This window comes from Chroicocephalus ridibundus, chromosome 8, assembly GCF_963924245.1.
Source record: "Chroicocephalus ridibundus chromosome 8, bChrRid1.1, whole genome shotgun sequence".
NCBI lineage: Eukaryota > Metazoa > Chordata > Aves > Charadriiformes > Laridae > Chroicocephalus > Chroicocephalus ridibundus.
In genome coordinates this window covers 48,470,461-48,485,346 of record NC_086291.1, presented here as the reverse complement: position 1 = coordinate 48,485,346, position 14,886 = coordinate 48,470,461, and the positions used below count along the sequence as shown (strand labels likewise).

General features: G+C 36.6%; 1 protein-coding gene across 2 annotated transcripts in view; it reads right to left on the bottom strand.

The window, feature by feature from the left end:
• Positions 1 to 14,886, bottom strand: part of IQCK (IQ motif containing K) — a 42,457-nt gene that overhangs the window by 27,016 nt on the left and 555 nt on the right. For both annotated transcript variants that reach the window (XM_063344220.1, XM_063344221.1), the window contains exons 2-6: positions 13,863 to 13,918; positions 13,012 to 13,135; positions 11,048 to 11,145; positions 5,181 to 5,233; positions 4,936 to 5,013 (exon numbers count right to left, since the gene is read on the bottom strand). In XM_063344220.1, the coding sequence (XP_063200290.1) occupies positions 4,936 to 5,013; positions 5,181 to 5,233; positions 11,048 to 11,145; positions 13,012 to 13,135; positions 13,863 to 13,918 (409 nt within the window). The remainder of the gene's footprint in view (positions 1 to 4,935; positions 5,014 to 5,180; positions 5,234 to 11,047; positions 11,146 to 13,011; positions 13,136 to 13,862; positions 13,919 to 14,886) is intronic.

The following is a 14,886-nucleotide window of genomic DNA, read 5'->3' as shown; positions in this document are numbered from 1 at the left end:
GAAGAAAAAACATGGTGAAAGAAAAGATAGTGTGGAACTACCGTGAGAAAGTCCATAAGTGGGGAGGCAGAGTCATGTAACGGGCAGCAGAAAGAGGCCGAACAGGTGAATGGTAACAAGAACACGAGAGGAACTAGAGGAAGCACAGCAAGAAGCCTTAGTAGTGAGAACATGCCAAACAATAAAAGACCAGCTATCTTTTGTCTTCACTTCTGTCCGAAAATCATAGTGGCAACCTTCCCCCCTAGTATGCTCTCTACCTGGGGAGGACCTAACCGTTTTATTGATAAAACTCAGTCCTCCTTCTGTGCTTGCATACTTGCTACGTATTTTGCAAGTCACAGTGTGTTGCCTCAGTTTTCTCTTTTGTAGGACCAATATTTATGTAGTCTGTAAGACTGTTTATGGTCCTGGAGTGAAGGAAACCAAACACGGACCTATGCCAAGGTCCACTCGTGTCAAAGGGGAAATTTCCATCTATGTTTGTGTACTTTAGATCAGACCCCGTATCCTGTAAACATGAAAAATGAACAGCAGCAAAAATAATCTCCAGTTAGGGCTCTAACAGCAACATTAGGAAGATGTCACAAACCACTAATACATTTTCAATTTTCTCATTGCTGTTTTGACAACCTTTACATAAATTAAGGCAAGTTTCAGCACTTGCATCAGGACTTGTAGCCATAAAACCTCAACCTCATAAAACACCATCACACAATATAAATATTTTGTAGAGAAACTTTGTAGAGAAAATTTTCCAACACACAGTTGTAGTTTTTTAAGCCAAAATTTTCTCCTTTGTTAACTTGAATTCTGCCACATTACTGGAATGGCAATTCTTTACTTGGATCCACACAGAATAACATCCATATAGACATATTTGTTGGACTTTTCTGTTATTATAATTGTGCTGCTCATCATATCCCCTCCAAAAAATTTAAAGCTCAAATTACTAAAGAACATGAAAGAAAAAACATAATAGAAATCAAATATACGCTAAACATGGCTGGTTTCGAGACAAACGAGTGAAATATAGCAGTGTGCAGAAAGCAAAGCCTGTAGAACTGGGCACATTACAGAAAAAAAGAAATCAGCCACCCATGCAAAATTAGCCCTGTTGGCCATCTGAGAACTGACAATGAAGTCAACTGTAAAGGCAGCTGAGACCAGCAGACTTCACCTAATTAAAATATTGGGGGGGAGGGAGAAAAAAATAAAATCAATGTATATATATGCATATACAGACATTTGGCAGAAAGCTACCACTTCAGATTTAGTAATCATGTATAGACATATATATCTATCTATCTTAGCTATCCACTTCATTAAAGCCGTGATAAATTTATTTTCTCTGTATGTGCACATTTGTTTTGGTACACACAGACAGATTAAACCAGGAAATGTGTCCTTCTGAGCTGAGGATCAAATAAATAGCTCTATATAGAAAATAAGAAAATGCAGATAAATAAATTATTGCGAATGAATGCTTATTTATAAAATACACCTTCAGTTCCTGTAACCCCTGTAAAATATGCATACAAAGACTAATCCTCAACAGCCAGGAAAATACTTATGCTTATTCCTAACCTAGATCCATATACCATTCTCTTTCATTGAGCATAAGGATTGAAGGTGAACTTGAGCAATACTGTCATATTATTAAATTCAAGTGACAGTAGACTTTTACAATATCAGTATTTTTCAGAGCCGTGGAACTTTTTTTTATTGTTTTCTTCATATTTCTTTCATTAACGTGCTAAAGAAGGTTGGGTAATGATACTCCCATGATACTCAGAGTAAAGACTCAGCCCGTTCTATGCCAGAAAAGTAAAATTTAAGGGGGATCAGGGCAAAACCACAGATCACTCTCTTCCCCTGTCCCTGATTCAGTACGTAGAGCTTGGTTACTTGTGATCGAGCTTCACTGCTATTCAACCAGAAACACCACTGGAAAATGCTGACAAAAGGCAACGGTGTTGCTCATTAGCATATTTATAGGAGTACAAAACATTCAAGGCTCTATTTCTATTTATTTTACTTGGCTATTTCAGCAGTGTTGAATGTAGAAATGGGGACATCAGTATGTATCTCAGCAAGTTTCCAAAAACTTTTGTTAGTTTCTTGATAAAACTCTAGTTCCCTGTCCTCTGAAAGGTACAGCTGTCCTTTAAGACAACAGAAATGTTTTGTGTTCTCCTGGACGAGAAATATGGATTACCAGTCGGAGTTGAGACTGCTCCTTCTCTTGCTTTGAAATCTGCTCCGGGAATCAAGGATTCCCAAGGGATATAATATTTTGACAGTGCCACTGGTAGTATACAGAACCCAGTGGAAGACAAGGTAACTATACTGAGGCTTTTATTTACTGATGTCATAGCAATTACTAGAAATACTAAAGCTGGAAACAAATTCAAATTTTACAAGCTCCTTCACTTACAGTAACCAGCTTTTGAAGGTACAATGTTTGCATTTAAAATTCTGGAAACCAATGCGGCGTTTGTGTCTCCTTACAAAGGAAAAGTAGGCTGCAAGATCTCATTTAGAAACAGATCATAGAGAGAGTGAGGATCATAAGACTGTGGCCTTGACTATTCTGAAAAAAAAATTGAGCTTCAAAGAAAAAACTGGAGGCGCTGGAGGAGAGCCAAAGAAGTCATACTCAGGTATGGAATATATTAAAAAAAGCTGGATCTCTGATGGAACAAAAAAATTATCCCTCTGGGTTTTTTGGTTTTGGCTTTTTTTTTTTTTTTTTTTTTTTTAGCATGAGGACTGCTTTGCATTGATAAACCCCATTTTAACACACCATAGAAATGTATTTCTATTTAACAGACCTTTCGGAATGCTTCCCATATTTAGACAACTGAAAAAGCAACACAGGAGTTTACTCCTTAAATTTGCAGCAACTTCTTTTTCTTTATTATACCACCTAAACAGTTGGGATAAGGATGTTTCCCATCAAAATCTGACCAGCACTTTTTAGCATATTATCTCTTATATATTCATAAATCCTGTTAAAAAAAGAAAACTCCTTTACAAATAAAAACGGAAATTGCAATAAAAAGCATAGAATCGATTACATTTTAAATGTGATATCTGGAAGGATATAATAATAAACTATTTATGACATATCCAGAAGGACACAATAATAAATTCTCTCATTTTCATTCTTATTTAATATTCCAATCTTTCACTTTGCTCTAATAATGCTTACTTCATAAGCAGTATTTGTTAAGAAATCTTTAATTTCAAGGTAAGTTCACAAAAAGCTGGGTTTTAATAATAATTTGAATAATAATTATTTTTTAAAGGCCTACTTGTTTAGAGGATTTAAGATCAAGCGTGTATCAATTTAAGTAGGACTCTGACACTTCAGTGTCCTTGTGGAGCTGTCACTACGTTATTTAGGAGCACAAGTACTAGCAGAAGCTATGAGTCATTCAGGCTGTGATTCCACAGTGTATTTCTCTTGTTGGCAAAGCTGACTTAAGCAGTTCCTGCCACCACCTCTATATCTTACCAGCTCATTTGTTTTCTTCACCTTGCCCTGAGCCCTTCATTTTAATCCCTCGTCCACAAGTAGGTTGGGATGAAGAACAGGAGAGAGCAGGGAGCCATTTATGTCGGCTTTACTTCCAAGAGAAACGTTTGTAAAACGGTGATCTTAGATATTTATCTTGGGTACAAATATCCATCCTCACAATTCAGTGGTATCAAAATTGCCTTACTAAACGATGCCTCTTCGGTATGCTTGAGTATGACAACCTCACTGCAGTTCATAATCAGTTTCCAAACTACACAATTCACTGCCTTAAATGGGAATCTTGCTGGCAAGACCTAGCGATCTACAGAAGGAAACTGTGGGAAGTGTCCTACCAGTGGTAGGTTTGAACAACAACGGCTGGACAGTATGATGCAGTAGCAGGTACCTGAAGGTATCGAAGTTGAGATGAAATGGGTCACTCTCCAAAGGTGTCCATCTCTTACTGCAGAAACATCCTACACAACTTTGACCTCATGACTACTTCTAAGACAGTCAAAGTTAACTGTTCATGCCACAATCACCAGCTTATCTCTAAAGCACCTGTCAAGGAGCTTTCCTCTTGCTGGATCAATGACTCAAGGTTCCAAGTTCCACAAGACAAGAGTTCAAGAAAGCTCAATTTTCACTTACATAATGTGATGAAGTAAACATATCCACAAAGATATTAATCTCTAAGTTTTCACTGACCACCAACCCACCCTCCAATTAAGTTTTCAAGTTGAAAATTTTCTTTAAAATCTGACCTCTGTAATTTTCTTATTCTCTCAATGTGGACTATTACTTCACTTTTTTTCTTATCTCATACAACAGCCACATTTTAAAACAAAATGCATTCTCAAGGACAGCAGCATTTCTTTCAAAACTACTGTGTAGCTTGGTTCTACAGGAATAATGAGGAATATATGATTGAGGCTGCAAAAACAAGTGTTCATTTCTCAGATGCAAAGTCATAAATGTCTGCAGAAATGCATCCTGATGCCAAGAATCATTACAGGTATTTTTAAAACAGCTGCTTACAGTTAGAGGAAGAATTTCTAGACTGTATATATATCCTCAAAGATTTCCATAGTAGGAAGCAGCATTGAAAACACTGCTTTGCTCCTTAGGACAAAGATATTCATAATACTGTCAGACTATTCGAATGCACTGCACTCTACAATTAAAATGCTTAAGAATTCTAAACTAATTTCTCTGTGAATAATTCTGCTACAAAATACCTTGTAACTAATACACTACCAAGTTAGAAAGCATCACATAGTTCTTTGTTGCACGCAGTAAAGGCCATTTAGAGGGCACAATTGTAACGCATTGAAGCTCTATTACTTTTTTGGAATAGCAGGGGAAAAAGAATAAAAGGAAAAAAGGTTACTCTGAGTACTGCAATAACTTACTGGTCCTTTAGCCAGTCGTTAACAAAAGGAATGGAAAAGAATTCTGTGAATGATTCATCTTTCCTCTTTGGGTTCTTGCTGATAACAAAAAAACAAACAAACAAACAAAAAAAAGAAAACAACTCCTATTAACTTAAATTGTAGTTATTCAAATACCTTGATTCAGGCAAATGCCAAGGATTCAAATGCCTTTGAATCATTGAGCATAATTAATAGTAAAAGTCACAATTAACTAATTAACTTACTTGTATAACCACTCAGTTAGGAAGTCACAGGCAATAAATTTGGTCCTTTTTTTCTAAAGATAGAAGATAGGTTCAAATTATTTATTAGCTTTGGATTGGTCACATGTTTTTACTACTGGAGAGGAACAGAAGCTAAATTGAATGCTTTTATTAAATAAAATATACAGTACATTACTCTGTCTACTTTAATATTGCTACTGCCAACAGCCAGTGGCTCGAGCCAAAATTTTAGAAATTTTGTGGAATGCTTTCAAGTCAAGTAAAAAATGAGTGAGAAAATTCTACATATACTATCTTGATATTTGCTGCAGCATGGCTACAACAAGTACCTCTGAATGGTGTTCTTTCTACATGGCAATCTCATTGCAAAGAAATTAACAGAACTCATTTATGAAAGTATGGTGTAAATTACTCGCCACTTTGTTCAAAGTTCTATTATCATACTTAAAATATTTCATTGCTTCCAAGGCACAGAAGGAACACTGGTGGAATATTGTTTCCTCCTGCATGGAACCAGCTTGAAGGCGCTGTGAATACTTAAGACCCACAGACAGCGGAGTATTGCATGGCTGCTCAGACAAAATCATCTGTTGGGGAGTCCAGAAAGGAAGGCAGAAACAAGGCACATGTGTATCCACAAAACAGATACCATGGACATTACAGAGAATCAGTTAAAAAGTTCAAAGCCTGGAGCTTTGGCACAAAACGTTTGTGCTCTTTGCTCCTGGTTCTAAGACTACTTCACCACCAAAGAGAATTCTGCGAAATGCTTTGCCACTGGTTATCCTTAGTGACTCATGCTGCCAGTACCTGTTTACCTGGACAGCACTGCATGCTGTAAAATACTTCTTGAGCTCAAAATTCAAAGCATGAATTTCGGTCAATACAGAATTGATTAGGGCCTTCCTTTTCTTAGAGATTTCCTTTCCACGTTCCATCTTTACAGATTTAATGTATAAATGAGTACAGGTGCTTATTCTGCTTATCACAAACCAGCGTAACCATGGTGTGGAGAATATAACGTAGACTTCTGGTCGGAATAACAGAAGAGCTTGACTAGTATCTGAACCTCTCACATGAGGTGTGCTATGGATGTACACAGCCAGAGAGCAAACACTAAAAGCCATTAAGCCCCTGCAGAATAGAAACACTGAGTGCTTTATCAAAATAGCAGCCATTTAGCTGGAAACGTAATGCATGACAAATTACTTTATTCTATGCATTATCCTCATGATCTGTGTTTCTCCCTGTGCTACAAGAATATGATGCAAAAAGGACTGGGGGATGTGAACAGAGAGGCAGAAAAAATGTGCTCCACGTGGTGTAATTTGAAAGAATTTGGGATATTAGCACATGGCATAATTTGGGGGTCAGTGTATTACTTCAGCCTCAGGTGAAGCGGAACATTATGTGAGGTGCTGACTGCACAGCGAAGAATACTGGGTAGTCATGTAGGTAGGGGATGACAAACGTGAAGTCTGGAGCTAGACTGCACAGCACTCCTAGATGATACCCAGGAAAGCTTTTGCTTTTCTAAGTGAATCTTATCCTTGGCAGACATACTGTCTGACTCCCACAGAAAAGAGAGTGAACTTCTTTTCAAAAAAAGCAGAACAGAAAAAGAGAATAACACAAAGCAATTATCAGTGCTGAACCTCATGTGCCTTTATGGTCGGTTTCATGACAACAAAAGCACTGGGGTTCACATTAGAGTGCTGGGCTGCCAAGAAACACATCTCTTTAAGGAATTTTCACACTTGTCATGCTAATACCAGACACTGTTTCAAGAAGCCAAACACCTAAGCTTTAAGAGACCAACACCTTCACTGGAGAGCTTTCTACAGGTCATTTCAAATGTTAAATGGACAAATTTTGACTTGAACAGAATCTGAAAACAAATAGCAGAGTCTGATTGTCTTTGTACAGCTATTCTCAATCACAGTATGAAATTGGGTTCTATTACTTAGTGAATTGTTTCAGAGAATAAATTCTATTCTTTGACAACAAAATTCAATTTAATCTAGCAGTTGTAATTTAATCTGTTTTAAGTAAATCGCTTTTCCTTTGCAACAGGAAAAAACAATCAGAACAGTGTTGTCAAAACAGTCATGACCAAAGGAATCAAATTCATCTTGCTTTATCCTTGTTAGATCCAGTGAAGTTACCAAGGAGGAATTCGGTCAAACTGAATATTTTTTTAACTTTGTTATTTTTTTGCCAGGAAACAGTTCACTTTGCTGGTGAATTAAATCATTAGTTGCACAGCAGTCAACATTTATAGGAAGGAAAAAATGACATAAATTGACCTGCCTTTGACACATTCCTCCTATGCTACATGAATCAGGATAATCACAGGAAATATCTGCACAATGTGCATTGTTAACCTGCAGATGTGTTTATAAACTACTCAGAATTCATTTTCCATTTTTCAGTTTAAATACGATGCGCTTGGTAATAATAATACAAAAATACCGATAAGCAAGAGATGGCAAAGTCATTCGGAAACCTTCTTCCATTCACTTTCCCTGATCTATCATACTTTTAAATACAATATATTCCATTACAGAATCTGATACAGAATCCTCTTTCTGTGATTGCTAACTAGAAAGAAAAGTCAAAGTTATGTTAATAAAGACATTTAAACATTGTTCAGTTTTAATGCTGAAAAATGAATGCATTAGTCAGTACTCATGCGAGAAAAGATTTAAGAAAATAGTCTTTCCCCTGGAGACATTTGACAGCAGATAGGACAAAGCACAGGAGAACTTATGGTAGGGGAAAAAAAAAAATCAGCAAGGGAATACACTGGGCAACCTAATAGGTTTTTGTCATCTCTAATTTAAAAATGAAGCTTCTGCAGACTGTTCTCATATTTATATGAGTTTGAAGTTTGCAAATATATCTAGCAGCTGGTGCTTTTTCTACATTTTTGCTTTTCAGACTTTTCATGTGGACTACATAACGCAAGAGAGACTATCTTAAATGAAATGTTTAAATTGTATGTTTCTGTATCACCTTCCAAATAAGATCTTGCAGATTTCTTTCCTACACAAATGTCCACTTTCAGCATAACTGTCTCCCTTTCCTGACTTTCACATCTGATTCTACAATTCTTCCTTTCCAGACATGGTTGTATCTCTTCTAATCTGTTCCTTGAATTCCTCTGTTTGTCCCATGATCTGCTCTCCCTTACCACAATTTCAATTGCTAAACAACTCTCCTACTTAATTTTTCATTCTCTTCTCATTCATCTTCATTCCCCTTCAAAACATGAAAACCTTTAGTCTCTCTCATCAAAAAACCACTCTTCATTCTCCCTCACAGTTTCCTCTCTCTTATCCCAGGCTCACTCGATGTTGACTGCAGTCAGTTTGATTATTCCTCCCTTTCTTCCAGTGCTTAATCTTTTTATCTTCCACTGGTCTTTTCTATACAGCTGCCCTTTACAGGCTTTAATGACTCATGTCTAGCCAAAATTCAAACCCAATATTCTGTTCTCATCCTTCATGATTTCAGTTAGCTTAATCACAATTAATCATGTTCCTCTCCTGTTCTCCCATGAATTCCATGAATGTTTCTACTCTTTGTTCTCCTCTTAGTTTTTGAAGATATCTTCTGGTGTGTTTATCGCAAAATCCTTTCTCCCTGTCCCTAATTTCCTCTGAGTTTCTAAGGGCTCTGGTTTTGATCCTAAAAATCAGTTCCAGTTATTGCACTAACCATTTTAATATAAATTATAGCACGTTTTTTTTCTCCAAATCCATATGGAACAACACATTTCTTGTGAAAAAAAAGTATAATTAGAAATTACATATTTAAGTCAGATAAGGAAACAGAATGTCCAAGTACAAGCACCTGGACAGAATGGAAAAGAACACAAATATTCAGTTATATGGCAAGCATAAAGAGCTATTGTTTTACTAGTTGTTGTTCAAAAGGAGGAAGAAGTGATGTCACAGTGGAAAATGATCATCTGATATAAGCTTGCTTTCCTAAACTTGGTTCCCCAATAGCAGGACTTCTCTTCATTTAACAACAAAAAATCACTTACTGTCTTTTTCATAAGATGTGCTTATTTTTGTGAAGCTTCTGTACATGAGAATATACTTGTTTTTATTAGTTTACTGTAAAGCAACACACAAACCCATACAAAATCCATTTTCAGAACAGATACTTTCTAATCTAGATACTATTGAAGCTCTGAAAAATGTCTCAGATTAACAATAGACAAAGTAACCTTAGATTCGTCCTGAGTTTGAAACTTAAATATTTCTAAGAATTCTCATATTTTTGTATTAAGTGCTGTTTTACTGCCTTCAGAAATATGTAACATCTATCAAGGTCTGTATTTTAAGCTGACTGTAAAACATGCCTTTTTCCTGTTAAAGGAAAGGCTTCCTTTAAAAAAAAAAAAAACACGAATCAATACAGATTTCATTAAAAGTGTGATGAATAATATATATGTTCAATCTGATCTTGGCTAGGTAATGTAAATGTGATGGCAGGAATGATGTACAGAGATGTCATGTCATAACGACATGTAAATGAACCATTTTCCTACTCCACCTCTATTAATCATAGATTATAAACACATATACACACATCTATAAATCAATCCGTTTACAGACACATACAAATCTGACGAAGACAGCAAAAACTGAAATAAGTTACTGTTATTAAATGTACAGATTTGGATTTGAAATGCAAGTTTGGGGTGTCCGCCGAAGCATGGTAAGCTTTATGTATTTTTAGCTGTGCCAGGCATGCACAGGCCAGTGGCAAACAGCGTTTTACAAGGCGTTCCACAATGGCTGTCATCATACATACACGTCTGTAAGAGGAACTCAATGTCAGTAGCTAGACAGGAGGTAGCTCAAGATCTAAGATGATTCATAACCCACCAGTAACACAAAGCACAGACTGTATTCCACAGACGTGTATGATGTAGACAAAGGGAGATATTTTAATTGTCATTTATATTAATTGCTCTTTATATTATGAAGCCGCATGTAAGAGGAGGGTCAGCTACAGGCACAAAAATACAGAGAAGTTTTACATTGGAAAGTGTGGATGACAGGCAGAAAGCTGGAAAGAAACAGAAAAATAATTACTTCCATGGTTGAAAAAAATAGCAGAAATGATGGAAGACCCCACAACTCCCAGTACCTAATCTATTGCTGGGGGGTCTGTGAGTTAGGCTATGGTGGTACAATAAGCTTTATTTTGCACCACTTTCTAACACTTTTTTAAGAATTCCCTTACAATGAAGGGAATTCCCTTACAAATACAATGAAGAATGTCTCTCTAGTGTATGCGTGTCTACGCACACATACACTGAAAACAAATCTATAAAAATATATGTAGCAAACAATGATTTTTAAAATACACAATTTTGATAAGCTCATTAATGCTGAATACCCTGCTTTCCAATTAAATACAATTCACGTAGAATGTTAAAAAGCTAAAATACGAAATGTCTATGAGGATGCCAGACCAGCAAAAATAATTGAGTAATGATGTAAAATTCAAGTTCTTTATGTCAAATGAGTGATCACCCTCAAATGAGTGATGCACATTAATCTGAAAGGAAGGCTGTTTCTCTAAAATACACTATTTAGGCTAGATAAAAGTGGATATTTAAAGAGGATTTATTGTGAATTAGAGATTGTCATAATTATTGAGTATGGTCTGAATTACTGGAGAAAATAATATCCAAGATCCAAGATCAGATCCAAACAACTCATGATAAGTTATTTCGTATTATTGTGGTTGGTTTTCTTGCAAAAGACCAAATAAAGAAATACTGCCTGTGAAATAAAAGGCTGTAACTTCCTGCCATTTATTTGAACTGAAAACTGAAAACTAACCTCAAAACACTTTTCCTTCTTTGCTCGATGCAGAAGTTCAGCCATTCCAGGTAAAAGTACTGGAAATATGTAACACTCTAAGTATTCTCGAGGAGAACCTGTGCAAAACAATACAACTTTCACCTACAGGTAAGCACTTAGATTTCACAAAAAGACGAACATTAGATATCATAAACTAAGTATCAGTTATTTTATCAATACCATCACAGCTTGAACTAAACAGATTCATTCAGTTCAGATACAGCCATGGATCTGTCTTTGCTTCTCTTCTGCCAAGACAACATAAACTTGAGTAAATTTCAAACTAAAGGTGCATCAACACCGCAAACTACAGTGTGCCTCAGAGATGTCACTTAGTTTTAAATGACTAAACTCAGACACCAGAAGCGGTTTAGCCATGGAAATGAAAAGCAATGTGAACTAATTTACCCTGACAGAAAGAAAAGTAAATTAGCCTGCACTGAACTCAGTGCTGTTACAGCTAGACCGCTTTTGGTATCTATCCTCATGCCCTTTACAATCTGCAGTAACAGAGCTAGTAAAAAAACTGATTTTCTGGACAGAGGAAAAAACAAAGGTTACATTTCAGTGGTGCTGTGATTTCTTTCTCATAATTACTTCCTACTTGCCACATCCTTCAGAAATTTGAACATGACTCCATACACCCAATTTTTCACCTTAAGAGGGCTGTGTAGATTGGCATCTCTCTCTTACGTTTGACTGCACTGCCCTTACATGAGGTCTACTTATCATAGTGCCCATGTGCTCACACACATTGGCATTGCTGAGTTCCATGCAGAAGAAAGCGGCTGCACTCAGCGATGCCAGAGCCCAGCAGTGCTATTGCCCATGCTGTAGGTATAGCGTAACGGCTACATGCTTGCTCAAGTGAGAGACTCAAGCTCTGTCTCCTTCTCAGCTTTTCCCCACATCTCTGTCTTCCCCTAATGGGACCTTTCACCATCAACATATAAAGTGGGTTAAGTGGAGGAGCCTTCTACCCCTTCCGATGAAGGCACTGCACATGGAGGAACTCAAGTTCACTGGGCCAGGGGGAACAGGGAGCACAACCCTGTATGAAGCCGTAAGAGCACTTCCATCAGAAAGGCGAGCAAAACAAAACCTGTTAGGATCCTAGACAAGCAGGGGTGGCTTATCGGCTGCAGTGCTGTCCTTGATTTAAAGCCAGACTGCCTGCTATTCAGCAAATATTCAGGTTTTGGTGTGGTCAGTAAAGATTAACTCACAGAAGCGTTCTCTTCTGGCACAGCTGAAACACTGAATTTATTCTCTGCTTTATACCTTTAATTGGTTCATATCCTGCCAGAAAATGTTCCTGATTGGAAGGACATTATATATATAAAAGCCAAGGGTAACACTGCTTCTGACTAGCAACAGGAATTCCTAATGAGCAAAAATTAATGGAAGAGAAGACAAGACACCAGCGAGGTCTAAACTGCATAATAAAAATACATTGCTACTTAGTAAATTTTATAAAGTATTAAAATTGATAAAAATGGAAGAACAAAACTTTAGAGCTGTTTCCATTCTGATTTGTAATCAGACAGGCAAAGATAGTACTTTGAAAGCAGTTTTCAAACTCAATTGCCTATTTAGTCTATTGATCCTCATTTTGCATTATTAAATTAGAGGAAGAATGGCTTGCCTTTTGCTGATTTAAGTGGCTAAATAAAAAGTCACTTATTTCGAAGAAAACAGAACTACCTTAACAGCTAGACTAGACAATGCTACCGATTTGTAGTGCACCATTTGAGCTTTCTTCCATTGACCAAGCGGCCAAGCTGGCTCCCTGTTTACAGACCAGGAGACTAATCATGCAAATTCTACTTTAGAAAAGGTGGTGTAGCTGTTAACACTTTAAATTCAACAATGACAAACCCTTGTCAAATGCAAGAAACATAATCACAGCACAGCAGGGTTCAAGATAATATACTCCTACTTACATGTTTTCGGATCAGGTGGTTCTGGAAAGGGGGCTGTCTCAGCCATGGGAAGCAACGGTTGGACAACAGTATCAGCTGCAGGGGCTGAATAGAATTGTTCCATACGTAATGCCTCCAAAGGCACCTGGTCAAGATAAATGTAACCTATGTAAATACCCCAATCAGGCTGTAAAAAAATATAGAAGCCAATTCAACAGGAAAAATTATAAGGTCAGTTTAAAAAAATATGGAATTATAATTTCTAATTTAAATATTATTTCAGGATTCTCTGAATAATTTAAGAGAAAGAATTACACTTTAAAAAAATTCTGCAGTTTCCAGCACAATAAAAACATCCAAACCTAACAGAAGGTATATGACTGCTTTTAAGAGAATATGATGAGATAACACAATTTACAGGTTTTGATCAGGTTCAATTCCACTAATTTCAATGGTCACATCTAAGTGACATATCTCATATGTGAAATTGAGGCATAACTCCCTCGCTGCGCTTGCTCCCCCCTCCTGCATATTTCAGTACTCGGTCTGTTTGCAACTCCACCAAAAGGAGATCCTTGCACGCTTCAGAGTCCTGCCTTCGGAGGAGATAGTCGCAGCAAAAAGACAGCAAGATGCACAAACTAAACACAGCTGGCAATCTAATTTTAGCCTAGCACTACCCAAGCTGCTTTAAATAAAAGTAATGATTTGGAACATTACATTTGTTGATTCATAAAAGTTGTTTGCAAAATGTAGTTTTGTTTTCACTTTATGAATTAGGCTATTCTGCTGGTACCTAATTTTCCCATTTAGTTATTTAAAAATCTTTTAAAACCAGCCCTATGCAGATTTTTTACTTGAACTATACTCACAGATCCACATTCTGATTCAGGAACATCTGGAAATTGAGGCTGTTCTGCTTCGTACTCTGAAAGTAAAAAGAAGTACATTTATCCAGAAGACTTTAAAAACATATTTATTTTTCTCCTAAACAAACATTACTTTCTAAAGGTACTTACGCTGGTTTGAAACAACAAAAATTAGTATACAACAAATATTTGTTTAACATGAAATCAAATGTTTTAAAACAAGCGAGAACTTTAGAGCCTATTGTCTTGGCTTTAAGTCAAGTTCAAGGTTCTCAGTAATAAAAGAACCCTTTATTGGGAAAATTTTTTTAACAAGATAATAATTTAATTTACGCGCAGATGCTTGCACAGAATTAACCATTATTTTTATTAGTATATAATAGTGCTTTTCAACTTGAATTCCCCCATAAGCAACTAAATGCCCAGGACATGACATTAAAAAAAAAAAAAAAAAAAAAAAAAAAGAAAAAAGCAGTACATGACCTACACAGATTACTGGGTGAATCAGGATAAGAAAAATAAAGGAGGAGGACAATGACCCTGGTATGAAAAAAACTTACAGATTACACAATACAGAAAATTCTTACAGCCAAACTCAGCAGGTTTACCATTCTACCATTAGAATTAAGAGATTTACTGGCATCGCTCCTTCCATGTCTAGTACAGATGCCTCAGCTGAGTTTTATTAGAATAATGAAATTTATTCCTACATTTATAATAGCCGTTTCAACACAAAATACCTACTTCAAGGCATTCTAAAGCACTAACTGAAGAGAACCCCATTTGGAAACCGCAGAACTACAGCGTGGGTCTTTCAGCTTCCTGATCAACCTCAATGCTCTCACGTTAGGAAAAGACCAAGACTTTTGCCATTATCATCAGACTCTGATAACAAAAGTTTTGTATTAATTGACCTTGCGCAATAGCGATAACATTGTCACCTCTCTGCTTTCCTAAAGATAATCCAAGTCCGTTACCAGGATCCAAAGTGAATCCAGATTACTGCATAGTAAACCAGAGGCCGTGG